General features: G+C 43.6%; 1 protein-coding gene across 1 annotated transcript in view; it reads right to left on the minus strand.

Moving 5' to 3' along the window:
- SIMC1 (SUMO interacting motifs containing 1) overlaps positions 1–27,591 on the minus strand; it is a 1,791,957-nt gene that overhangs the window by 95,403 nt on the left and 1,668,963 nt on the right. Inside the window, exon 8 of the mRNA XM_044069369.1 lies at positions 19,403–19,490. Within this exon, the coding sequence (XP_043925304.1) occupies positions 19,403–19,490 (88 nt within the window). The remainder of the gene's footprint in view (positions 1–19,402; positions 19,491–27,591) is intronic.

A 27,591-nucleotide genomic window follows, 5' to 3' on the forward strand; every position in this document is an offset into this window, starting at 1 on the left:
TGTTATTTGCATTATATTTTAGAACCACTGGCAAAGAAAATAAGGGACTCAGAAATTCAATTCATATAATTGGTATGGTAGTCAAGAAAAGTTGGCTCTGTTTAAAGAAGAATTTATTTTATACCTGACAAAACCATAAAGGGGCATTACAGTGCTGTGGAACATATTGAGATACTTTTAAATATTTTCGGGATGCTAAAACAAAGACAACAGTGGTAAATTATGTACCCACATATGAATTGGTTCAGCAATATCCATACTTATGGGGATATGATAAATTAAGCATTTAAGAGTATGGATTGCGAAAAGGATGGACATGGCTGTGGTGAATATGTATTTTAAGAGGGAGGAGCATAGGGTGACATACAACAGTGGAGGAAGATGCACATAGGTGGATTATATCTTATGTAGGAGGGCCAGTTTGAAGGAGATTGGAGACTGTTAAGTGGTGACTGGGGAAAGTGTAGTTAGGCAGCATAGGATGGTGGTTTGTAGGATGATGTTGGTGATCAAGAAGAGGAGGAGGAGTGTGAGGGCAGCACCAAGGATCAAATGGTAGAAACTGAAAAAGGGTAATTGTGAGGTGGAGTTCAGGGATGAATTAAGACAGGTACTGAGTGGCAGTGAAGAGTTACCAAATAGCTGGGTAACTACAGCAGAGCTAGTAAGAGAGACGGCTAGAAAGGTACTTGGTATGACATCTGGACAGAGGAAGGACGACAAGGAGACATGGTGGTGGAATGAGGAAGTACAGGAGAGTATACAGAGAAAGAGATTGGCAAAGAAGAAGTGGGATTGTCAGAGAGATGAAGAAAGTAGACAGGAGTATAAGGAGATGAGGTGCATGGCAAAGAGAAGTGGTGAAGGCTAAGGATAAGGCATATGAAGAGTTGTATGAAAGGTTGGACACTAAGGAGGGAGAAAAGGATCTGTACCGATTGGCTAGACAGAGGGACCGAGCTAGGAAAGATGTGCAGCAGGTAAAGGTGATAAAGGATAATGAGGGAAACATACTCACAAGCGAGGAGAGTGTGTTGAGCAGATGGAAAGAGTATGTTGAGGGGTTGATGAATGAAGTGAATAAGAGGGAGAGAAGGTTGAATGATGTGGGGATAGTGAATCATGAAGGACAATGGACATGCAAGGAGGAAGTAAGGATAGCTAAGAGGATGAAGAATGGAAAGGCTGTTGGTCCAGATGACATACCTGTGGAAGCATGGAGGTGTTTAGGTGAAATGGCAGTGGAGTTTTTAACCAGATTGTTTAATGAAATCTTGAAAAGTGAGAGGATGCCTGAGGAGTGGAGAAAAAGTGTTTTGGTACCGATTTTTAAGAATAAGGGTGATGTGCAGAGCTGTAGTAAATACAGAGGAATTAAACTGATCAGTCACAGCATGAAGTTATGGGAAAGAGTAGAAGGGACGTGATGATTAGTGATCAGCAATATGGTTTCATGCCGGGAAAGAGCACTACAGATGCAATGTTTGCTCTGAGAGTGTTGATGGAGAAGTACAGAGAAGGTCAGAAGAAGTTGCATTGTGTTTTTGTAGACTTAGAGAAAGCATATGACAGGGTGCCTAGAGAGGAGTTGTGGTATTGTATGAGGAAGTCAGGAGTGTCAGAGAAGTATGTAAGAGTGGTACAAGATATGTACGAAGGTAGTGTGACAGCAGTAAGGCCTGCAGTGGGAGCGACAGATGCGTTTAAGGTGGAGGTGGGATTACATCAAGGATCAGCTCTGAGCCCTTTCTTATTTGCAATGGTGATGGAAAGGTTGACAGACGAGATCAGACAGGAGTCCCCGTGGACTATGATGTTTGCAGATGACATTGTGATCTGTAGTGAGAGTAGGGAACAGGTGGAGGAGACCCTGGAGAGATGGAGATATGCTCTAGAGAGAAGAGGAATGAAGGTCAGCCGGACTAAGACAGAATATGTGTGTGTGAATGAGAGGGAGGACAGAGGAATGGTGAGGATGCAAGGAGTAGAGGTGGCGAAGGTGGATGAGTTTAAATACTTGGGATCAATAGTTCAGAGCAATGGTGAGTGTGGAAGAGAGGTGAACAAGAGAGTACAGGCATGATGGAGTGGGTACAGAAGAGTGTCAGGAGTGATTTATGACAGACTAGTACCATTAAGAGTGAAAGGGAAGGTCTACAAGAGGGTAGTGAGACCAGCTATGTTATATGGGTTGGAGACAATGGCATTGACAAAAAGGCAGGAGTTTGAGCTGGATGTGGCATTGTTAAAGATGTTAAGATTTGCACTGGGTGTGACGAGGGTGGACAGGATTAGGAATAAGTATATTAGAGGGTCAGCCCAGGTTGGAAGGTTTGGAGACAAAGCCAGAAGAGGCAAGATTACGTTGGTTTGGACATGTGCTGAGGAGGGATGCTGAATATATTGGGAAAAAGATGCTAAGGATGAAGCTACCAGGTAACAGGAAAAGAGGAAGGCTTAAGATAAGGTTTATGGATGTAGTGAGAAAGGACATGCAGGTGGCTGGTGTGGCAGAGCAAGATGCAGAGGACAGGAAGAAATGGAAACAGATATCCACTGTGGCGACCCCTAACGGGAACAGCCGAAAGAAGATGATGATTAAAAATGATTACAGTGTGGCAGTTAAGGATATGTGGGAAGAGAATAAACAAATGTAATACAAATACTGAGAAAATGGAAGCTCTGTTCTATGGTTACCAATAGTAAGAAACAAGCAGTTAAAATATTTTTAGTCCCTTTAGTCTTATACACAGGTCAGGCATACTTTTATCAACCAGAGGAGAAATTGTGGATAGCAATTAATAAAGAACTGAAAGATTTTATCTGGGAGAGGAAGATGGTAACAGTCAAGTGGGATAAGCTTATTCTTCCAATAGAACAGAGCAAATTGGGGTTACCCAATTTGAAGGGGTATTTCACAGCAACACAGTTCAGGCTCCTATACAAAGCACAAGTAGAAAAAAAGAAGTTATGTACTTACCATAACGTTCCATGTGTGCTGTCTATCTCAAACCTTATTCTCACTGATGGGTTGGGATCTGATCCATCGGATCCATCTCAGCCATTTCAAAAGCTTGAGGCCTTCAGCAAAGCTCGCGGACATTTTCTCTTAATCATAATGCAACTCCTTACCTTCCTCAGATCTTGTTTGGCCCTAGTAAAACATATAAGGTGGCTGGTTAAATAGATTAACAGAGAAAAACGGGTATTGTCTGAGGCTATACAGTCCCATGACACCCACTCAGCACTACTCAGTCTCCCGGGAGTATAGGCAGGGGGTATGGAGGGTGGGTTGTGAGAATAAAGGTCAAGATTGACAAGTACATAACTCCTTTATGTGATGTTGTCAATCTAGCCTTTATTCACACTGATGGGACCACATCCCAAGCTACCTGATTCTTGGGTGGCTCATAGAAGAATATTCCTCAGAACCATAGAACCAAAAGAGGTTCTACTCCTAGAAAGCCAAATCTACTTTGTAATGAGTAATAAAGGTATGTGGTTTTGCCCATGTTGCTGCAGCACGGATATTATCCAAAGGTAACCTAGCTTGAAGGGCTGCAGATGTGGATCTAGTGGAATGTGCTTTAACAGGGTTAGAAAGGGCTTTGTTCTTAGAATTGTAAACGAAGGATATACATTGTGAAAGCCATTTGGATAAGGTAACTTTGGACACTGGTTAGCCTTCTCTAATATTTAAATAAGAAATAAAGAGCTGAGCTGATTTCTGGAGTTTTATGCAAGTAGAAACATAATTGTCTATGAACATCCAGAAAAAGGAGAGAATATTCTCCTTTATTTTGGAAATCTGGAAAGAAAACTGACAGCTCTACAGACTGACTGAGGTTACTTTCCAACACAACCTTAGGTAGAAATGAGGGGATAGTGTGTAAAGAAACTATGTCCTTATGAAAAACTAGGTATGGAGGCTTGGCAGACAAAACTTGAAATTCTAAAACTCCCAGCCGAAGTAATAGCCACTAAGAAGAGTGTTTTCCAGAAGAGGTACTTCAAGTTACAGGTAGCAGATGGTTTAAAGGGAGGACAGATAATGTTTGACAAAACAAAATTCAGATCTCAGGGTAGTGACGGGTTTTTGTATGGAGGTCTTATCACTGTAGTTCCTTTTCGGAATGCCTTACAAAGTCTGTGTGACAGGATTCTAGAATGTTATCTCCTATATGAAAATTTGAAATTGTTGCCAACTGAACTCTAACAGTGGCTGCAGCAGCACCTTCACTGAAAGGATTTGCCAAAAATTCTAGAATAGACTGTATGGGAGCAGTAAAGGGGTCTACCTGATTATTGCTGGCCCAAACAACAAAGCTCTTCCATCTACTTCTGTAAAGTTTGTGTAGATGATTTATGGAAATATAGCAAAATATGTTTAACTGGAGAGGAGAGGAAACCTGGCGATCAGGGGAACTGTAGCAGCCAAGCTGTTAGGTTGAGATTGTGAAGGTTGGACCATTCTTGAGGGGTAAGTCAGAAGGTATGGAGTAGGGTCCAGAATCCATGGTTCATCCTGTAGATGAGGCTAAAGAAAGAGGAACTAGATTTGGTGAGGCCAACAGGGAGCAATTAGGATTACTGTCGTCTCCAACAGAGTTGCTTTCTGCAAAAATGTGGGAATTAGAGGGATTGGAGGAAAAGCATAAAGAAGTCCTGGAGGCAAATCATGAACAACTGCATCCCTTGGTGATTCCTCCACAGGAGGGAGCAGTGCAAAGTAGTTGCTGCATTTGGCATTGATGGGTGACGCAAACAGATCACAGTACCCCATTTTCGGAAGATGTCTTCCGCAACTTTCTGACTGAGGGACCACTCTTATAGCCATAAAATGGCTCTACTCAATTAGTCTGCAATTATGTTGGATTTCCCTGGGATGTGTGTTGCTATCAGAAAGCGGTTGGAAGCTGTTGTCCACTGCCAGACCGTCAGGGCTTCGACAAAAAGGGTGAGATCTGCCCCCCCCCCCCCGTTTGTTTATGTAGCAGACCACAGACATGTTTGTCTGATTGGATTGTTCCCAGAGGGAGGGAGTCTTGAAATGGCTTGCAACATTAAAAGCACCGCCCTCATCTCCGGGATGTTTATGTGCAGATGAGCCTCATGTTGGTGTTAAATGCCTTGAACTGTCTTCCCAAGATAATGCCCCCTACCCTATCTGGGAAACGTCCATGGTCACCGTGGATTGGGGTTGAGGGGGAATAAAGTGACAGCCTTGAGATACCAGAGGAGAGTAAATACACCATTGGAGATCCTTTTTGCATGAACTGGTTATTCTGATCACATTGTGCATTATAGGAAGTTCTGGAATTGACCATTGTGTCGAAAGTAACCACTTAAATATCCTCATGTGGAGATGAGCTAGGGGAATGAGAACAACTGAAGCAGCCATTTTTCCCAGTACTTGAAGAACTAGCTTGGCAGAGGCTCATTTCTTTCTGATCAACAGTCTTACATAATAGCGAAGGTCGTCTACTCTGTCTTGTGGAAGTTTTGCTATCACTGTAGTTGTGTTTATCTCTGCTACTATGAAGACCAAGCTCTGACATGGCTCTAGAGCAGATTTTTCATAATTTATGGTAATACCTATGAAGGAACAGAGTTATAGAGGACAGTCCCTAGCTTGTAGCAGATTACATCTGGTCGGGACTGTTATGAGCCAGTCGTCCAGGTACGGAAACATACCGAATCTTCAGCGTCTCAGGTGAGCTGCCACTACTGCCATGCATTTGGTGAACACTCTGGGGGCTGTAGTGAGAACAAAGGGCAGAGTTCGAAACTGGAAGTGACTGGCTCCTCGTTGGAAGTGCAAGTACCTTCTGGATCACCTTTCCATCTGTATGTGGTAGCACGCATCCTGAAGGTCTGTACAGCACATCCAACTGTCTTTTTCTGGGAATGGAAGAATCGATTACAGTGTCACCATCCGGAACTTGATCTTTTTCACTGATTTATTTACATTGCTGAGATCCAAGATGGGTATCCAGTCCCATGTTTTCTTTGGAGCTAAAAAGAATCTTGAATAAGTTCTGGATCCTCTCTGGTCTGCGGGGGCTTCTTGGATGACTCTTTCTTAGCAACGTTTCAACTTCTAATGTTGCTTGTTCCTTCTGACTGGGTGGAATGTCTGGAGCTGTCTTGGTTATGGGAGTGTGAAAGGAGAAGGGTATGATTTGTCCCCTGGATATTATGTTCTGCACCCATTTGTGATTTATCTTTTGACAGGTTTTGTGGTACCGAGACAATTGCTCCCTGACTGGCTCCAGAGGTAAGCAGTCGGGCACTCCTTCAGGAGTGCTGGAAGGGTCTATAAAGAAGGATTACCTGGAGCCTTGGTTCTGCGGGCCTCCCCTGCCGTGAGGGTGACATCTTCCACTAATGTTCCCCCCTCTGTCTCTAGGGAAAGTTTCATCCTGTGTGTCCTGGAAAGTCCTTTGTGACCTTCTGAACTACATTTTCCCACTACCTCTCTGACCTTTAGGAAAAGGTCTGGTAGGTGTGGAAAAACGCACTCCAATGGCAGACAAGGTCTTGCTGTTCACACCTGGTAAGCATCTCTAACTTAAGACCCAAAAAGAAAAAAGCCATCAAAAGGAGCATTAATGAAGGAAGACTTGAAGGGCTCTGCGAAATCGCAAAAGGCAGAGCCCGGTCTGCCTCCTGAGTGAGATGTCTGAACCCGCTGCCCTACTTGTTCCATCTGCTATGCAAGATAGCCTCATGGAAGAGTTTACAACTGAATTGAGGGTGGTGAGCTGTGTGTTGACTACCTCCCACTGCGTCAGCTAGAGCTTCTTAGAGGAAGTCTGAAAGTTCCTTCAACAGATCCCTCTGTAATCTGTTGAAGTGAGTAAGGTAGTTCAGAGACTGTATGGTAAAGGTTGCTGATGAAAAGACGCACTTCCCATACCTATACATAGTCCTGGAATTCTTATTCGGAGGATGGATGGAGGAACTGGTCTCAGTTCCTTTTTAGTGGCTGCCACCACGACCATGGCATCAACTGCTACAGCTTTTGTTAAGAATGTTTTATCCTTTGAGGCAGTAATATACTTACTTGGCCTCCTAGCAGTAGGCTCTATGAAATCTGGGGTCTCACAAGCCTTCTGAGAGATTAATTCAATATGCTCATCAGAAGGAGGGGTCACCCAAGAGGTTGACGGGGGAGATCTGAAAGCCTTCAGGTATACTGACTTCTCAGTTAAAGGGGATGTGGACTGCCAGTCACCTCCCTGCTTTAAAATTTCCAGGATGTCTCCAAAGGAGGCATCTTCATGAAGTGACTATGGGGACCCTTCTGCCTCATGGAAGCCAGTATCAGATGTGATAGACTCATCTGGGGAGTCAAGATGCTTCCTCTTGCAGGTCCTCTTCCGAGGGACCTGTGCAGTGGGATAGTCTGGGGGGGTTTCAGAAGAGGGGGGAGCCTCATGTTGGACATGCTGAGGTCTTTGTGGTCCTGTGGAGACAATATGTGAGAAGACAAAGACACCTGCATAGAACTGAGAGGAAGATCCAAGAAGGATTGTGTTTTAGACTGGGATGAAGTTAAAATGACTTCAAAGGCAATCTGTCCCTGCTCCGAAGAACACATTGGATCTGACAAAAGGGTTGTCTGAGCTGAAGGAATCTCCGAGGCAGAAGACAGCAGCTCTGAAGCAGAGGTAGGAGCCAAACTCACCCATGCTGAAGCCCACAAATGGAGGGTCAAGCCGGACAGATCCTAACCAGCTCCGTGGACCCGACTGGAGAGTGTCGGCTCCTAGAGGTCTCCTGCTCCAACTGGTTGGAAATGCTTGGGGCAGACACTGGATCCGAGGAACCTATGGGACCAGGATCCAATACAGACATAAGCCAGACGTCAGAAACTTCTGGCTCTGAAACCAGAGGACAGATAGGAGGAGGAGCAGGGGCCAAAGAAGAGGATAGTGTCTGACCCGATTCCTTTGGGTTTGGGTCCAACTACAGTCTGGCCAAGGCTGGTGTCTTTAGCAGCCTCTGCACTACTCTATCCATGTCTTCATCGGACAAACTCCTGGTGGGCCGAGTAGAAAGAGTGGGGGATCTTGACTTAGTCAAAAATGGTGAAGGGAGCAGAGAGGGGATCAGTTCCAAAGATGATGAACGGCTCCAATACATTAATTCTCTGGGTGTCGAAGACATCAGAGCTGATGATTCCAATTGCTCCAATGAAGTCTTGGATCTATCATTGACTGTCTGCTCCGAGGTTTCTGTTGGAGCTGATAGTCTTGGAACTTTCTGCTTCGGCTCTGAAGAGGATTTCAGCACTGAAGTATGCTTGAGATTTGTCTGACTTGTCAGATTTAGTAGCAGACTCCAGTGATACAGCCTCAGAGAAGGGAGTTTTCAGCAGACCCTTCAAAATAAGCTTATTCTTGTGCTCCAAGAGAGCCCTTTGGTTGAAACCATGGCATACAGAGCACGACTCTTCCACACTGCTCACACTTTTTGAAACCAAAAGATTTCCCTTCCTCTTTTAGCGACATTTTGACAGTTGTGAGTAATAAAAGGAAATTAAACAAGAGAAACTAGAAAAATCGGGGTAAGGATTTATGTATATATAAAAATAATAAACTACAATAAACTATGACAAAAAGCAGTAGTAATACAACAGAAAAATGAAAGCATTTAGCCCAGATCTTGCTTCAGAACCTCCTTCGCAGAGCAGCAAACGAGATCTCAGGAAGATAGAGAGTTACATTATGGGTAAGGGAGAATGTCCACAAGCTTTGCTGAATGCTTCAAGCCTTTGAAATAGCCGAGAAGGATCCGATGGATCGGATCCGACCCATCAGTGAGAATAAATGTGACCTTGACAACATCACATCTATAATTCAAAGTGGAAAGAGATGGTGATGAAACGGGGGGGGGTTGGCTCAAGAAACAAAGACAGACGAGGGTTTTGGATGCAGACTTTTAAGAAGAATAATACAGAACATTATATTCATAAAGCAGCAGAAAGGACTAAGAAATAACTAAGCCAACAGAGAAATGGAGAAATGAGATTCTGGCAATAGGGATGAATGCAATTAGGGATGCAGAAAACAGGCAAGATGGGGCTGGAATTTATTGGAGAAAACTGGAAAAGGAACCAAATTACTGGGAGCAAATAACGAGAAAGACAGCAACCGACACAGGACCCAAGACTTTGTTAATCAGGCCAACTACGGGCTACAGCAAGCAGATAACCCAAATGTGATGACTGCAACAGTGAAACATGAACAACATTGGACAACACAGATGCATAGTTATGGTGAGTACATAGCTAATATCTGATGTTCTTTTTATTTATTCCTCAACTGATGGCACAGAGTCCCCATTTACATGAAACTTGAGTGGCCCTCAAGGAAGGATATAATTGAGAACTGCAGAACCAAAAGTAGTTCTGCTTCTGGAGGCTAAATCTAGTTTGTAATGAGCAATAAAAGTATGAGCATTAGAACAGGTAGCTGCTGCACAAATGCCATCAATGGAAGTTCTAGACCAAAAGGCAGAGAAGAGGTTGCCATGGATCAAGTAGAATGTGCTTTAGGAGGCTTTGATAGGGAGAGGCCTTGCTGAGTATAAACAAATGAAATGTAATCAACAATCCATTAGGCCAGGATAACTTTAGAAACTGTTAATCCCAATCTGCTCAGGGAGAAAGAAACAGACCTGTTCCAACTTCCTGAACTCTTTTGTTCTGTGGAGATAAAAACATAGTTGGTCATGTTCATCTAACATATGAAACATGTACTATCCCTTGTTTAAAAAATTAGTGAAGTAAATAGACAAATGAATTGTATGATTAATATCTGATTTCGATGCTACCTTCGGTAAGAAGGATGGATTTCTTCAAAAAGTGACTCTGTCTTTTTGTGAAAAATAATGTAAGGGGGTTTGGAAGATAGAGCCTGAAGTTCAGAAATTCACCTTGCAGAGGTAATATCTACCAGGAATGCTGTTTTCCAGGAGAAAAACTGTAAATCAGACTTAGCTGACAGTTCAAAGGTTTGCTGGGTCAACCTTTGGCGTATGACGATAGTTCAAAGAGTTGTTGTGTCAACCATTGGAGTATGACTGTTAAATCTCAAGGAGTTAATTGCTCTTTCACTGGAGAGCCAGGTAGGAAGGTGCCATTTGGAAAAACCTTGTACAATTTGGTAAAAGTTAAAGAGGCAGCATTTTCTCCAGAGTGAAAATTAGATATAGCTGCTAATTATACTTTGAGTGTAGAAAAACTAGCACTTTCTTGAAAAAACAGATGCTAAAAGTTTTAGAACCATGGATACAGGCGTAGTGAAAGGATCAGTTTCCTTCTGAAGAGCCCAAATTGAGAATAGTTTCATTTATGTAGAGCTTCCTTGTAGAAGCTTTCTGGGAAGACAGAAGAATTTGTTGGACTGGGAAGGAAAGCCTGGGCTGTCTTGCTATCAATGCAATTGGAGAAACTACACGATCAGTTTGAGACTTGGAATATAGGGATGCTTCTTTCCAGAGTTATGGGTCTGGACCGGTGTCCAGTATCCATGGAGGGTATCAAAGATGACATCAAAGGATGAAGGGGAGTAACACTTGGTAAGGCCAAAAGGGGGCAATGAGGATAACTGAGCTCTTCATCAGAAGCACTGTGTAAGAATTTTGGAATCAGAGGTAATGGGGGATAAGCATAAAGGAGACCAGAGGGATTCCCCCTGACGGGGTATTAGGGCAAAGAACCTATCGCACTTTTTGTTATGGGGAGAAAGATCGCAGCAAGGATGGCCCCAACAATGGAAAATCATCTCTGCCACTGATGATTGAGAGACCACTCGTGAGGCATCTGAATAGTCCTGCTGAGTTAGTCAGCTAGTATCTCAAAAGAGAGACTTCATCAGATGAAGTCTCTCTTTTGAGATGAAAGCGCTAAATGTATGAATAAACGTGCTCTGTTTTTCCTACTTCAGTGTATCAGATGTAGTATATTTTATTTTGTTTCAGTCTTTTTATGATTTAGTCAGCTAGTATGCTGGATTTCCCTAGTATATGTGTTGCCATAAGAAATAAGTAAGTTGGAGGAGATCGCCCACTGCCACACTCTCATAAAGGGAATAAGATCAGGGTCCCCCCACTTGCTGATGTACCAAAACACAGATATGTTGCTGATTTGTACCTCAGTGGTCCACACAGGAAGAACACATTGAAAGGCCTGCAGTGCTAGTAGGACCACTCTCATCTCTAGGACACTGATATGCGAATTGGTACCTTGGGGCGACCATGTGCCTTGGACTGTCAGTCCCAAGAAATGCCTCTCCATCCCAACTGGGGGGTATCCATGATCACCCTGGCTACTGGGGGACAGAATAAAAGGACAGCTTGGATAAACTTTGTCTGAATGAATCCACTAATGAAGATGATCCTTGCAGATGCAACTGAGTTTGACAGGAAAAGACAAGGGATGGTGCAGAATAGACCACTGAACAGCTAGAGTCCATTAGAGAACATGTATATAAAAATGGACCACTGGAAAAAGAAGTTACCATAACGTTCCATCTGTGTTGTCAAGCTTCACTAATCCTTGACTGTGGGGCTTGGTTCCGAACCTTGGAACCGACTCGGCCGTTTACTTCAGCTCGCACCTTCCAAACTCTCGATCTAGGGTCTACTCATAATGCTCCTCTCTAAATTACCTCAGATTGAGTTTGCCTAAAATAGTGGCAGACAGATAGTAAATAACAATAAGAGACCAGATCTGTGTTCCTATTATGATGCCAGTCTTGGGAGTATTCGATCCACTAAGAGTCTCAGTCCGGGGGAGGGGGGGATGTCAAGGATTAGTGAAGATCGACAGCACAGATGGAAAGTTATGGCAAGATATAACTTCTTTATCTGATGTTATCAATCTTCATGTACTCGACTGTGGGACAGAGTCCCTAGCTACCTGAATCTTGGAAGGTCTCACACAAGAATATTCCTGAGCACCATCGAGCTGAATGATGCACGTCCCCTAGAGACCTGGTCCAGTATGCAATAAGTGATAAAAGTATGAGGAGATGACCATGCGGCTGCTGCACATATGTCATCTAAAGAAGCTCTGGCATGAAAAAACGCAGAAGCTGCTACAGCTCTAGTTGAATGACCTTTCACAAGGCATGGTGGGTGAAGTCCCTTTGAATGACAGAAAAAGGTGATACAATGTATGAACCATTTAGCTAACATAACCTTGGAAACTGGGTTACCTAAAGAAAATGAGGAAAAGGCAGTTGGTCAGATTTTCTGATATCCTTTGTTCTGTGAAGATAGAAACGTAACTGCCTGTGAATGTCTAATAAGTGTAGACAATACTCTCCCTTATTGGAGAAATCAGGGAAAAAGACTGGTAGGTGCAAGGTTTGATTGATATTAGATTCTGCGGAAGGATTAGTCCTGAGGGGAAACCCTGTCCTTGTGAAATATTATATAGGGGGGCTTGCAGGACAGATTAAATTTCCGACACTCTTCTTGCGGAAGTAATAGCTAATAAAAACAAAGTTTTCTATGTCAGAAATTTTAAGTTACAAGTAGCTGAAGGTTCAAAGGGGGAGAGAGTAAGAGATTGTAGAACTCTATCCCTATGGAGCAGTGGGCTCTTTAAACAGAGGCCTTAACATTAGAATTCCCTTCAAAAAAGCTTTACAAAGTTTATGTGACATAAGTGAAAAAACATCAAAACTAATATGGAAATTAGATATTGTGGCTAGATGGACCTGAATGGTAGAGGCCGAAGAGCCAGTTTGATAAAGAACAGCCAGAAAATCCAATACTTTATCCACAGGAGCTATACAAGGGTCAAGATCATTGTTAAGAGCCCATCTAGGAAAATTGTCCCATTTACTCTGGTACAGTTTTCCTTGTAGAAGGTCTGTGATGGGCCAAAATGATTTGTCAGACTGGTGAGGAAATTGACAAATGCCTGGCAATCATGGGAATTGGAGAAACCATGCAGTGAGCTTGAGATGTTGGGAGATTTGGATGAACCATACCTTCTAGATGAGATAATAGATCTGGAGCTGGGTCCAGAATCCAAGGTTTCCGAAGCAGATGAGGCCATATGAAGGGAAACCAAACCTGTCGAGGCCAGAACGGAACAATGAGGATTATTGTGTTTTCTGACCTCTTGGCTTTCTTTAGAAACTGAGATATCAGAGGAGTTGGGGGAAAGGAATACAGCAGACCAGGAGGCCAAATGTGGAGATCATCATCTCTGGCTGACTCCCCTGTTGTTCAGAGGGGAAGCAAACAGATTGCAACAAGGCTGACCCCAGAATATATTCTCTGTTACCACAGGATTGAGAGAGAGTACTTGTGAGGCATTAGAATAGTTCTGCTCAATTTGTCTGCTATCATGTTGGAGCTCCCCAGAATACGCTTTGCCATGAGAAAGCAGTTGGAAGGAATTGCCAATTGCCAGACTCTGAGGGCTTCTCGACAAAGTGGGTAAGATTTGGTTCCCCTTTGTTTGTTGATGTACTAGACCACTAACTTGTTGTCCATCTGAATTGCCACTGTTCCCAAGAGAAGGACATCTTGAAATGCTTCCAACACCAAGAACACTGTCCTCATCTCTAGAACACTGATATGCAAACTGGCCTCCTGTTGGGACCAAGTGCCTTGGACTGTCCTTCCCAGATAATGCCCCCCCCTATCTGGGAAGCATCCATGGTCACTATGGCTTGGAGCTGTGGAAGGATGAAAGGACGGCCCGAAAGAATCTCGTTGGAATGGAGCCACCAAGACAGGTCTTGTTTGCAGCGATTGGTGATCAAGATGCGGTATGACATCGGCTGATTCATTAACGACCATTGGGAGGCTAGAAGCCATTGTAGAATCCACATGTGATATCTGGCCGTGGGAACTAGAGTTATAGAGGCTGCCATTGAGCCCAGCGTCTGTAAGATGAGTCTGGCTGGAACACTTCTGTTCTGAACTTTATGGTTTACTTGTGATCTGATCTTTTGAAGCTTGTCTACTGGGAGTGAAGCAATTCCCATAACAGTGTTTATTAGAGCTCCAATAAATTCCAACTATTGAGTAAGTTGTAGATTTGACTTTTTGTGATTTACTGTAATGACTAATGAAGCTCAAAGATGCAGGATGTAATTTCTTGCCCGTTCTAGTTGACACCTGGTGGTAGCGATAAGGAGCCAGTTGTCAAGAAAAGGAAAAACTTGAAATCCCTGTATTCTGAGATGAGCTCCTACCATTGCCATGCATTTGGTAAACACCCTGGGGGCTGTGGCTAGACCAAAGGGCAGTGCTCTGAACTGGAAATAACTGGCTCCCAGTCAGAAGTGCAGGAATCATCTGAAGCGTTTCTCCATTTTTATGTGGTAATACGCATCCTGAAGATCTACAGAGCACATCCAATCGTCTTTTTCCAAGAAGGGAAGTATTGACTGTACCAAGTCCATCTGGAATTTGGTTTGCTGAACTGCCTTGTTGAACTGGCTATGATCCAAAATGGGTCTCCATTCCCCTGTCTTTTTGGGCACTAAAAAGCATCTTGAGTAAAACCCGGATCCTCTTTGGGCTGGTGGGACTTCTTGGATGACTCTTTTTCAGCAGTTTTTGAATTTTTATGACGCTGCATCCCTGTGACTGGGTGGAATGTTGGGGAGTCTTTTTTGTGTTTTTGAATTTGATGAAAGGGGAATATAACCTCTGGAAAGGATCCCCTGCACCCATTTTTTGGCACCTTTTAAAGCCAGAGGTGCCCTTCGAAAGTTTGTCAGTCATACAGAAAAAAACTAGGCCTAACCCGGAAAAGGTCACACGCACACACATGCACACACGCACGCATGCATGCATACATGCGCATACACGCACACATGCACACACGCACACATGCACGCATGCACACATACACGCACGCACACACGCACGCACACACACATGCTCGCACGCACACACACGCACTCACTCACTCACTGGTTTAGAGAGGGAACAGAAAAGATTATTATTTTTTTTTATTTAAATGGAGAAGGGAAGAAGGTACCAAATATAGTAGCCAGAAATACCTCAAGAGTTAAAGAGAGCACCACCAATGGTATGTTAAAGAAAACTACCAAAAGGTAAACAGAAAAGGGAAGGGATCTCTCTCATGTTCAGGTAAGAAAAGAGGAGCAGGTAGGAAAGCTATAAAGAACTAAAGAGAAATGAGATGAAGAAAAAAAATCTTACTAAAGATAACGTCAAAGCTCGAGAGAGGTTGAAAGCTTCTGACACACAGAGTGGCACACGAGATATGAGGTAATTTAGAGAGAGGCATTATGGGTGGAGCCTAGCTCGAGAGTTTGAGCTGAAGTAAATGTCCGAGTCAGTTCTTAGGCTCAGAAGTGAGCCCCACAGTCAAGGATTACATGAAGAATGACAACATCAGATTTAAGGTTATAGCCACTGTCATTCAACCTAGGGCGTGAAGGACAAGTCTGGCTAGAGGAGAAGGGTGAACAACAATATGCTGTACCTAAAACTTGATTGTGTCCACACAATGTAAAGGACAACAGGCGATCTGACTTACTGTGTTCAACTGTGCACCTATGAACTCCAGGCTCTGTACAGGTTGTAGAGGAGATCTGGAGATGTTGACTGAAATGCCTAGCCTTTGACAGAGCTGAAGCATATAGTCTTTGGATTGCTCTAGTTGGGGCGGTGAGAAGCCAGTCGTCTAGATATGGAAACGCTCGGAATCCCATCAATCTCATGTGACCTGCTACCACTGCCACACATTTGGTAAACACCCTAGAGGCTGTGGTGAGACCAAAGTGCAGGGCTCTGAACTGATAGTGACTGGCCTCCAGCCGAAAGCGTAGAAATCTTCAGGATCATCTGTTCATCTTGATGTGATAGTATTTGCCCTGAAGACTGACTGAACACATCCAATCTTCCTTGCACAGAAAAGGCAGAATGGACAGAACCATGACCATTCTGAACTTTGACGCTTTCCAGAAATTGGTTCAGTTTCTTTAGATCCATAATTGATCTCAAGTCCCTGGTCTTCTCTGGCACTAAAATAAACCCTGAATAAGTTCCGAATCTTCATTGGAGTGGTAGGACCTCCTGGAGGACTTTCTTTGTCTAGCAGCTTTTGAATCTCTTGAGCTGCAGCTTCTCTCTGACTCGGCAGGACATTGGGAACTTTCTTTTGGTTGGAGGAATTTGGGAAAATGGTATGAAATAACCTCTTTTAGATCCCAAGAATCTTTTGTTATAGAAGCCCAGGTGTCTGCATTCAAAGATAAGTGCCCCTGACTGTCTCCAGAAGTGGCCAGTTGGGCAACACTTCAGAAGAGCTGGAAGGGTTTATCCAAAAAGGAATCTCAGAAACCCTGGTTCTGGGGGACTCCCCTGCCACGAGGATAGCCATCTTCAATTTGAATGCCTCCTCTGCCTCTGGAGGAGTTGTCCCTGCATAAATCCTGGAAAGGTCTCTGGGACTTATGAAACCACATTTTGTGCCTTCTCTTTGATTCAAAGGAAAAGGATCATTGAGGGGTAGAAAAGCATATTCCTATGGCAGACAAGGTCTTTCCATCATGTGCACTTGAGATCAGTTTCTTTCACATTAGAGCCAAACAAAGCTGTTCCATCAAAAGAAGCACTGATAAAAGACTTGAAAGGCTCTGCAAAGTCGCATAAACACATCCAGGCACATTTCCTAATGGCTATACCTGAACTGGGCGCCTGTGAGGGTTCCATCCACAGCATGGGATATTAACCTCATGGATGCATTGGAAATGGATATTACAGTGGCCAACTGTAAAGAAGATCTCTTGTAGTCCTCCATGCACACAGACTCTGATAGGGATTTGGAGAGTTCCTTGGTGAAATCCCATTAACGTCTTCTGAAGTGCACTAAGTAATTCAGGGACGTCAAGGCAAAGTTTGCTGAAGCAAAAATGTGCTTTCCAAACCTGCCCAACGCCCTAGACTGTCTATTAGGGGGATGGACTGAGAAGCTCTATTCTGCCAGCTACTTTTCAGTGGCTGCAGGCACAACCATAGCATCAACAGGGACATCCTTTGAGGGTGCCAAAATTTATCTGCGCATCAATGTATAGGTTCAGTAGAATCTGGTTACTTCCATGCCCGTCGAGAAATTAAATCAATAAGCTCATCTGATGGGAGTCACCCAAGACTTAAATGGGCTGGACCCAAAAGCCTCCAGAAAAACTGACTAGTCTGGGGAGGGAGTATCTGAAGACCATCCACCCTTTTATTTAAGGCTCTCTAGGATGTTTCCAAAGGAAATGTCATTTGGTAGAGACCTGGGGGACCCTTCCCCTTCATCGAAGTCAGTATCTTCAGAGACAGAGTCCATAGTGGAATCTGTGCATCTCCTTTTGCATGTTCTCTTTCAGGAAACCTGTTCAGTGGGATGGTTTGGAGAGGTATCCGAAGAAAAGGGGAGTTCCTCAGTGGGGACTGTTTGGATGCTAGATGGTAGCAGCTGTCACTGTGGAGTAGACTTGAGAGGATCAGAGCTAATACCCATAGGAGGAAGGGAAGTAGGATTCAAAGATGAGACAGAGGTCAAATCCCTTGGCTGAGGGACAACCCTCTCCCCTAACTCAAAGGCAGACAGACCGGCAGAAGCTGTGGCTGGCTGCATTGGAGCTGAAACCTGTGAAGCTAGCAATAGTCAACCATGCATGTATCCGTGCCTTGAGAAGGGAGTCAGCCACGAGCTGTCCAGTGCCAAAGCTCCAAAAGGCCATGGCTCTGATAACATCCGACTGGAACCCAGTCCCACCCCACCCCACCCCCACCCCCGGAGACAGCGCTGACACTTTGGCTCAGAGACTCATCCTGATCCAAAGGGGGGGAGGTTGGCATAATGGTTAAGGTTTTTACCTTACAGACACAAGGTGAAGGGTTTGATTCTCACCTGGGGCAATTGGCCAGGCTTAAAATAACCCACAAGGGCAGTTAGCCTAGTACTAAAACTATGAACTAAACTATGAACTATGAACAAAGGAACAGGGGACTAACTAGTCAGGGAAGCTGCTGGAGTTGAAGACCTAATTGTCTTCAGATCTGACGCAAACACACTCTGGTTTCTCAGATCTGAGGGCTCTGAAACCATGCAATGGATCAGAGGAGGAGAGATCACTACATGAGAAATGGACGGGAGGCTCACGGATCTGATGGGGGAAGGAGCCAGAATTACCCTCATCTGAATCTGAGTTCTGAGGAATTTCCTCATCGTCCTGTCCACAATGGCCTTTGATAGACTTCTGGAGGACCTAATGGAAAAGGTGGTTAACTGGGGCCTATACTCAGCCTCAGTGTCTCCCCGGAGAAAAGGGGAATAGAGGTGAGGATAAACTGGTTCAGTGGTGAATCCGGGTGAGTGGGTTCGAAGAGACTTAGTCAAAGAACAGTCGGATCTGAGGGTGTGGGATCCAAGTGCTTTCTCATAGATTCTGAAGAAGTTGGATCCAAAGTTTTTTGAATTTTTTGAGGAAGCTCCGAAGAAGACGATGTTGAAGTAGTAGCATTCATAGAAATGGTAAGGAATCTCTTACAACATTCCGAGTCCAATGAAGATTTTGCAGATTTACTGGGGGAGTTCAGCCCCTTAAGAAGAGGAAGAAGGCAGCAGCATCCCCTTAAGCACCAATTTATTACACCTATCACTAAGTGCACTAGAGTTAAAGGCAGCCCAAATGGAGGAGTCAGTAGTGAGGTGGGATGCTCCAACAGAGTAGATGCAGTCCCTGTGGGCATCAGAACTGAGAAGCTTATGCCCACAGGAAGTGGACTTCTTAAAGCGTGTAGGTTTTTCGGCCATGCTTGAAGAAAAAAAAACTGCAGGCCTTGAAAGGGAAAAAAAGGCAGAAAAACACTAACAATAGTAAAAGAATACCCTGTAAAGGGTAGAAAAAAATTCAGCTGAGACAGACAAGTACCAACTATGGTATGGTAGAACTACCAAAGGTAGAAAAAGTGAATAAAAAGGAAGAATTGGAGAGAAACATGAAAACTGAATAGTCAGGAGTGGGGGAATAACTAGAGAAGGACAGATAAAGGGCTTTTAAAGGACTTGTACTCACACAAAAATGCAACAATAACAAAATGAGCTCTCAGAGAAGCATCTGTGTCTGGCGAGATGGTGGCAAATGAGATCTGAAGTATTGCTAGTTGACTGCGGCATTACAGGTGGAGAGAGGAGCTCATTAGTCGGATCTGAAGATCTAGTGTGTGCAACTGAGTCGGCTCTAATACCCATCAGTTGAGGAAAGAATAAAAAGGACAACATCAGATCCTTTATTGCTAGTGACCAAATTGGTCCATGTGTTGCGGACTGAATTAAGCAATGATTTCACTTTCAAAATATGATCAGTATATATGCTCTTCTGCAGCGATCGCTTACCTGTCATCACCTCTTGATAACTCAGAAACATTAAAATCAGAAGGTACAGCATTTCATCCCATGTTTGTTTTTTTCCTCTATAAGCATCCTACGAAAAAGGCAAAAAAAAAAATTAAATTTTGTGCACTACTTCAACACTCTCTGCAAAAGAACTTGCTATTTTTTGTATTTTTGTATTACTTTATTGCCTTTCTATATTTTGAATACTGTGGTTTGTTTTCTTTACCTTGTGTTTTACTTGCATTCTGCTTTAACAGCATATTACAACTTCAAAAGAGACCACAGTTCTCTCTCTTCGGAGTCAGGCAGAAATTAGAACAGAGTCGGGCAGAAATTACAACTGATCAATTAAGGACTCATTCATAAGACAGAAAAGGTCACTTAACGTTAATCATTTGTTAACTGAGGGGGTGGAGCTAGGACCTAAACCTTCTATTTAAGGGGTAAAATAAAACATTTCAGAGCTTTACCAGAAAGGCTCATCCAGACTCTGCTACACTTTGCTGTGAAGGAAAGATTAGTTTGCTTTTATTTTTTGTATTACTTTATTGCCTTTCTATATTTTGAATACTGTGGTTTGTTTTCTTTACCTTGTGTTTTACTTGCATTCTGCTTTAACAGCATATTAAAACTTCAAAAGAGACCACAGCTCTCTCTCTTCTGAGTCAGGTAGAATTTTTTTTTCTCGCCCTCCCACCCAGTTACAGTTGTCTTGTTAAATACCACTGTCTTTCTAGTTCTCTGCCTCTTATGTTAATCTGACCATATATCTCATTTCCTCTCTACTTTCACTGGCTTGCTTGAGTAATCACAAAATCATCATTTTTGAAATCCCTCCCCTTCAACTATTTAAATTTATTGGCCATCCTACTGTATTCCATAGTACCAGAATACAAAAGTGACAACCCGTTTCAACCCATCTTGCTGTTTTAAAAATAGTAACTCTCCACTAAACCTTAACTTTTTAAACAGGTAAAACTTAAGTTACCTACTTTCACATCTAACTTCTCTAGTGCACACTGCAGTGTGCATTTTTTTTCATCTTACCTTTAAGCATCCCTGTGACTAGCACTTTCTCTAATACCTGCTGGAAAGCACTAGGAAGCCTTAAACTGATACAATCACTCAACTCTCCTTGTTAATAAGGAGAAATTAATAGTAGGCACTAAACAGCCTATAATTGCAAAGTACCTTGCTAAGGTAAGGGAAAACAGCTCCTGTACTTTACAAAAAAAAAAACACCACACCAGGCATGTCCAAGGGTCAGCTTCCGGTGACTTCTCCTGTCCACCTGGTGAATCTGGGCATACTGGGGCAATGCAGCAATTGCCTCATGTACACAGACAACCCTCTCATCCTACCACCCAACACTACAACCTGTGAGAGATGCACTTACATAGCCAAAATGGAAGCAAAGCTCTCTCCACCCAAGATTGTGCTAGACAGTCAAGAGGAGAAGGTTAACACCCACACTACACCTCAAGCAACACATAGCTCTTCTAAACCCACACCAACATCCACATATAGCAACACTAAATCCACATATGCACAGGCCCTTAGCTGTAACCTGCCCAAGCAACAAGGACCTCTGAAGCTGAAAAGCAAACAAACACCAATCACAACCAAAGTGTCACATAGTTCACAACACCAGTGTGCCACCCAGCAACAGTCCCTAAGGCAAGACAATGTACCTAACACTTTAGTCATAGGTGACTCTATAGTCCGGCACACTGATGTCCCTCTCACCAAGTTGAACAAGGAGAAAATTACAGTCAGCTGCCTGTCGGGTGTCAGGATCTGCCACATAACGCATGCACTCAAGTCACTCCAAAAGAAGTACAAATATGACTCTATCATTGTCCATGTTGGAGTGAATGACTTGAGATGTACCTCCCTGGACTACATGAAAAGAGACTTGGATCATGTGGCCCAGGCAAGTAAGACCCTAGCCCAGAGTAGCATCCTGCTTTCGCCTAGAATGATACCACAATATAAGGACAAAATGATTGACTTCAACAATTGGCTAAGCTTCTGGTGTCATTCAAAGGGGATCCAGTATCTGTCTGCCTGGGACGACATGATTGACAGACCACGATGCTTTGCCAGAGATGGTCTGCACCTGTCGCCCCTGGGATTCAGGTTACTGGCTAAGGCTCTTGCCACCCCTACAGTGCCTTTTTTAGGTAAAGTTCAAAGGACAAAACCACCACCGTAACAGGTACAAGCATGCAAAATCTGAAGGTAATGCTACTCAATGCTAGAAGTCTAAACCTCAAAATACACTCTCTCGAGGCACTCCTAAAAATGGAGAACATCGATATCTGTTCAGTAACTGAGACCTGGTTCAAGGCTCCAGAGAGCATCCCTGCAATACCAGGCTACAACTCTTACCACAATTTTCGGCCACCAAACCAGGACCGAAACACTAAAGGTGGAGGAGTGTCAATATTCACCAAGGATATTCACACCACCAGGCTAGTTGCCCAACACAATGCGTCTGAAATTCTCCAGGTGCAACTAACACTAGGTAAGACTGCAATCCAAACTTTAGCTTGCTACAGATCCCTCACCATACACCAAGGTTCTCACTACACCTTTCTAAACATACTGGAAAATATTAAGATAGAACCACACACCCTAATACTGGGTGATTTTAACTACCCTGCCATTAACTGGGAAAACTACTCATGTACCAACACTTTTGCCCAACGTTTCTTGGAATTCATAAATTCCAACGCCCTGGATCAACTAATACATAGTCCCACCAGGGGCTCCAATATCCTAGACCTGGTCATTACCAACATGGGAAATCGATGCTCCACACCTATGGGCACCCCGTCGTTAGTCAGGTCTGACCATAAGCTAATCACCCTTAACAACCACATCCCACCCCCACTCCCCAGTAAGGAAACCTCCATAAAAAGCTTCTCCAAAGCCAACTTCATGCTACTCAAGTCGGAAGTGACAAACTTCATGACACCCATGCAGAAGGGAACTGAAAGTTCAACTGCTGAATCCTACACTAAGGTACTGTACGAGCACATCCACTCATGCATGAATCGTGCCATCCCACATAGAACCAAGATGCTCTCATCCAAAAAAAGGAAGCCAATCTGGTGGTCCCCTGCCATAAACAAACTTTACAACAAAAGGAAGAAACTGTTGCAGAAAAGAGGAAAATCCCAGGATGCAAAAAACTCCTTTACCAGCCTCAGTAAGAAACTGTGATCCCTCATAAAATCCTCCAAAGCTAGTTATGAAAATAAAATTGTCAAATATTCCAAAGACAACCACAAGGCATTCTATAACTATGTCAAGAATCTAAATGGCAATGCTCAGATCTGCTCTGAGCTAAAACAGAATGGCATTAAATATACTGATCCCAAGGATATTGCCAATATCCTGGCAGATCGATTCAGTGCCAACTTTACCCCCCTCTCAGCCCCTAAATGGCCCATCTCAATACTGGAAGATTGCCAAATTCTGGTAATAACGGCCACACAGGTAAAAAATGCACTCTCCAAAGCTAAGAATACAGCATCCATGGGACCAGATGACATCCTGAGCTGTGTACTACATGAACTACAATATGAACTGGCACCTCACCTAAGTGTCATGTTTAATCATAGCTTCACCTCAGGTTTCGTGCCCACTGAGTGGCGCAGAGCTACAGTTATCCCACTCCACAAGGGAGGACCCATCAGTCTGACAAGCCTTATCTGCAAGGCCATGGAGCGTATTATCATGGAACTTATAAGCAAAGACATTGGCAACCTTCAAACACTGGACCCCACCCAGTTTGGGTTCGTGAAGGGCCGATCTTGTCTCCTGAAAATGACTGACTTCTTCGAATCAGTCTCCAAAGCCATGGACAAGGATAAGGTGGTCCACACAGCCTATCTAGACCTTGCCAAGGCCTTTGACACCATCTCCCACTCTGGAATCATAGATAAACATACTAAGCTGGGCATTAATCCCTACGTCACCCAATGGGTTGCTAACTGGCTTACTGATAGAACCCACACTGTAAAAGTAGCCAACTCCAAGTCCAGCTCCAGACGAGTGACAAGTGGAGTACCTCAGGGTTCAGTCCTTGGACCGCTTGTTTGGCATCTACTTCTCTGAAGTACAGGCCAACACTAAGGGACACTGGCTAACAAAGTTCGCAGATGACTGCAAACTGGGAGCCATTACTGAATCCCCAAATGATGTGGATACTCTACAAAAGGGCCTTACAGAAACAGATGCTTGGTGCCAGAGCCATGGGCTCGAGCTCAATGCCAAGAAATGTATAGTTATCCCCTTTGGGAAAAAACATTTATCGGTGAATTACCATATAGGTGGCAGTACACTAAACACCAAAAGTGTGATAAGAGACTTAGGGACACAGATGGACAGTGGTCTAACCTTCAATAACTACATCGCCACAACAGTCAGGAAATCCTTCTATGTGGCACACCTCATCACCAAGGGCTTTTCATCCAGAAAAAAGGAGGTCATTGTCCCACTGTACTCATCCCTCAGACCCATTATAGAATACAATGCCCCGTTTGGCATGTACCTCTCAAGACATCTGCAACAACTGGAAAGGCCGCAGAAATACCTCACTAAAAGAATCACAGGCCTAAAGCAGATGCCCTACGCTGACCACCTTAAAAAACTCCAGCTATGGAAGAGATTGCCCATACATGTCAAGCAGAGTGCCTCTTTGGCCCTCTTCAACAGGAACCTTGATGATTGGATGGGAGAAAGGAAATTCACCCCAGGGATCACGTCAGTCGCCCTGCTAGACAGGGGTCCAGGGAAGTAAATAGTGTGGGAAGAAATAGCCACGGAATTGTTATGGCAAGGCTTGTATAGGCCCTAGGGCTGATAGCCTAGTACCAACCTATGAGCCTATAAGAGTTTAGCCATTCACCTGATAATTCTACATTCAGCAAAAATGGACCACAATCTACGTTTGTTCATTAAGATCTATCAAAAAGGAGGAAAGAGTTTGTTTTCAAGTTATCAAGCTGTTCAGTGAAGAAATGCAGCATATTCCATTTTTTTGTTTATTTTTTTTATTCACTTCTCCATGATCCCATGCAGTCTTAGAGGTTTCACAGGAGTTTTAAAGTCATTTAGTCCACAGACCATGCAAGTCTTGCCAATATCCACTCTCAGACTTTGCATCCTTTCTCAAAAAGGGAGAGGCCAGTTAGTCATGTGGTAAACATGAGAGCATCCATCCAGCTGTCTAGGTTTAACCTGAAGGATAATGAATTATACTGTTTAACCTGCACAAGAAGTTTGTTCCAGACGAGGGGGTGCTGGGTGATTAATCTATCTCACCATTGTGTTCTGCTTATATGTTGATGATTTAGATCTCTGATTCTTGTATTAGCTGAGCTGCTTGACTTATTGACAAATAGGAGATTAACGACCACCAGATCCCTAATGGAGTGGTAAAGCAAGGCACAGACCCTGGCTCAGGAGTCTATAAGACATAGACTTAAGTTGACAGGGCTTCCAGTCTCTTCTAGCAACTAAGGTTCTTAAGAGCATGGAGCTTTTTTGTTAGGAATCTCTGGGACATTTCGAGTTTCTTGATATGTCAAATGAGATACATACCAAATGGACAACTGCACTCTACAAAAGGTCTGATCAGTGCTGACTAAATGCACAAAAACTTGTTTGGATCATGGCAAATTACTTTGGCTATTAGCTGGGCTAAGATGGATTTCCTGACTACAGTTGCCATATGATGACAGGGGAGGAAACTGTTGACAGGTTCTGTGGTCCTACACTAACTTTTCATTTAGTAAGGTTGTACTTTCTATAAAAAGAAGTTATGTACTCACCATAACATTCCATGTGAGTTGTTCATCTCGCCTTCATTCTTACAGATGGGTTCGGAGCTGGCCTACTACAAAGCTCAAGGTCTTCAGACAGCTCGAGGCCAAGTCCCTATCCCATGATGCACCTAGAGTTACCTCAGATCTTGTTTGCTGCATATAATAATACCATATGTCATTCTATCATTCTGTAAGAGAAAGCCATAGAAGGCTTGAGCAACCAGGAAGGATTTAGTATCTCGGTCTTCGAAAAAAAGTAGTAAGAATGAAGGTGAGATGAACAACTCACATGGAATGTTATGGTGAGTACATAACTTCTTTATGTGAAGTTGTTCTATCTCACCGTTCATTCTTACAGATGGGTAGCATCCCAAGCACCAACTATCTCGGGTGGCTCACAGGAGTATGTTTTTTCAGGACAGTAGACCCAAAGGAGGCCCGGTCAACTTTGTAATGACTGATAAAGGTATGAGGTCTTGACCAAGTGGCTGCTGCACAAATGTTGTCTATACAAAGTCTAGTAGAAAAGGCAGAGGATGTAGACATTGCTCGGTAGAATGAGCCTGTGTTGTAAGGGCATATTAGCAGCTGAATAAACAAATGTGATACAATCAGATAACCACTTAAGAGTTGATTTTGCCATTGGCATACCTTTTCTGGAATCTATAAAAGGAAACAAAAAGCTGTTCTGATTTCCTAAACTCTTTTGTCCTATCCAAGTAAAACCTGAGCTGTCTATGAACATCAAGCTTGTGCAGCATATATTATAACTTGTTGAAGTGACTGGGGAAGAACACTAGCAAATCAATAATTTGGTTAAGTTTAGCTTCAGTACAAACTTTAGGCAAAAAGGAGGGATTAGTTTGTAGTGAGACACTGTCAGCATGGAAAATCAAATAAGGAGGCCTAATGGACAAGGCTTGAAGCTCTGACACTCTGCGGGCAGAAGTGATAGCTACTAAAAAAAGATAGTCTTCCATGACAAATATTTAAATCGCATGAGGAAGCTGGTTCGAATGGAGGGAGAATAATGTGAGGAAGCATAAAATTTAGATTCCATGGGGTATACGGGGATTTCACAGGTGGTCTGAGATGAAAAGTCACTTTGAGAAAGGCTTTGGATAGTGTGTGTGTGACATGTTCAATCCTTCAAATCCAAGGTGAAAATTAGAGATAGCAGCAAGTTGAACCTGAACTGTTGCTGCTGCAGCTCCTTTGTTGAAAGTCATGGTCAAGAACTCTAGTATAAAGGCCATAGGGGCTAGGTAGGGATCAATGTTGTTTTGAGAGGCCCATATAGAAATTGTTTCCATTTGCTAAGGTATAGCTTCCTCACAGAGGATTTATGAGAGGATATTAGAATTTGCTGCATCTCATTAGAAAGGTTATGGAACCTGGCTATGATGGGAATTGGAGCAGCCAAGCTGTCAGCTTCATGGACTGAAGAGAGGGATGAAGTTCCCCCGAGTATGTCAGAAGATCTGGAACTGGGTCCAGAATCCGGGAGTCCTCCAATTGATGAAGTCGAAGGAAGGGGAACCAAATCTGACAAGGCCAATGAGGGGCTATTAGAATGATGGTCCTTCCCAGAGCTTTTGCTTTCTGTAGTACTTTGGGTATCAAGGGAATTGGTGGGAATGCACAGAGGAGACCCGGAGGCCAATCGTGTAGGAATGCGTCCCTTGGGGCTTCTCCCAGAGAGGGAATCGGGGCAAAGTAGCTTCTGCATTTAGTGTTCATGTGGTTGGCTAAAAGGTCACAGAAAGGCTGGCCCCACCTGCGGAATATCCTGTCCGCTATTTCTTTCTTGAGGGACCACTCACGAGGCAACAAAATTGCTCTGATCAGCTTGTCTGCTATCACGCTGGATTTCCCCGGAATGTGCGTTGCTAACAGAAAGCACTGGGTGGATGCAGCCCATTGCTGTACTCTTAGGGCCTCGTGACAAAGGGGGTAGGACCTGGTTCCTCCTTCTTTGTTCAAGTACCAGACCACTGACATGTTGTCTGTCTGAATCGCAATTGTAGCCAGAGGAAGAGAGTCCTGGAAGTACTGCAACACTAAAAGTACTGCTCTCATCTCTAGGACATTGATATGCAGATGTGTCTCCCGATCGGTCCATATGCCTTGGGCTGTTCTTCCCTGAAAATGCCCCCCCACCCTATCAGGGAAGCGTCCGTGGTCACTGTGGCCGCTGGTGGGGGTAGAAGAAAAGGACGACCAATCGTGACATGAAGAGAGGTCAACCACCACTGAAGATCCTTTTTGTATGTGTTTGTGGTCATTATAAGATGAGACATTGGGAGCTCTTGGTAAGACCATTGAGTGAACAACAGCCATTGCAGAATCCGC

The sequence above is a fragment of the Protopterus annectens genome, chromosome 4.part0, assembly GCF_019279795.1.
Source record: "Protopterus annectens isolate FY-2018-M chromosome 4.part0, PAN1.0, whole genome shotgun sequence".
Taxonomy (NCBI): domain Eukaryota; kingdom Metazoa; phylum Chordata; order Ceratodontiformes; family Protopteridae; genus Protopterus; species Protopterus annectens.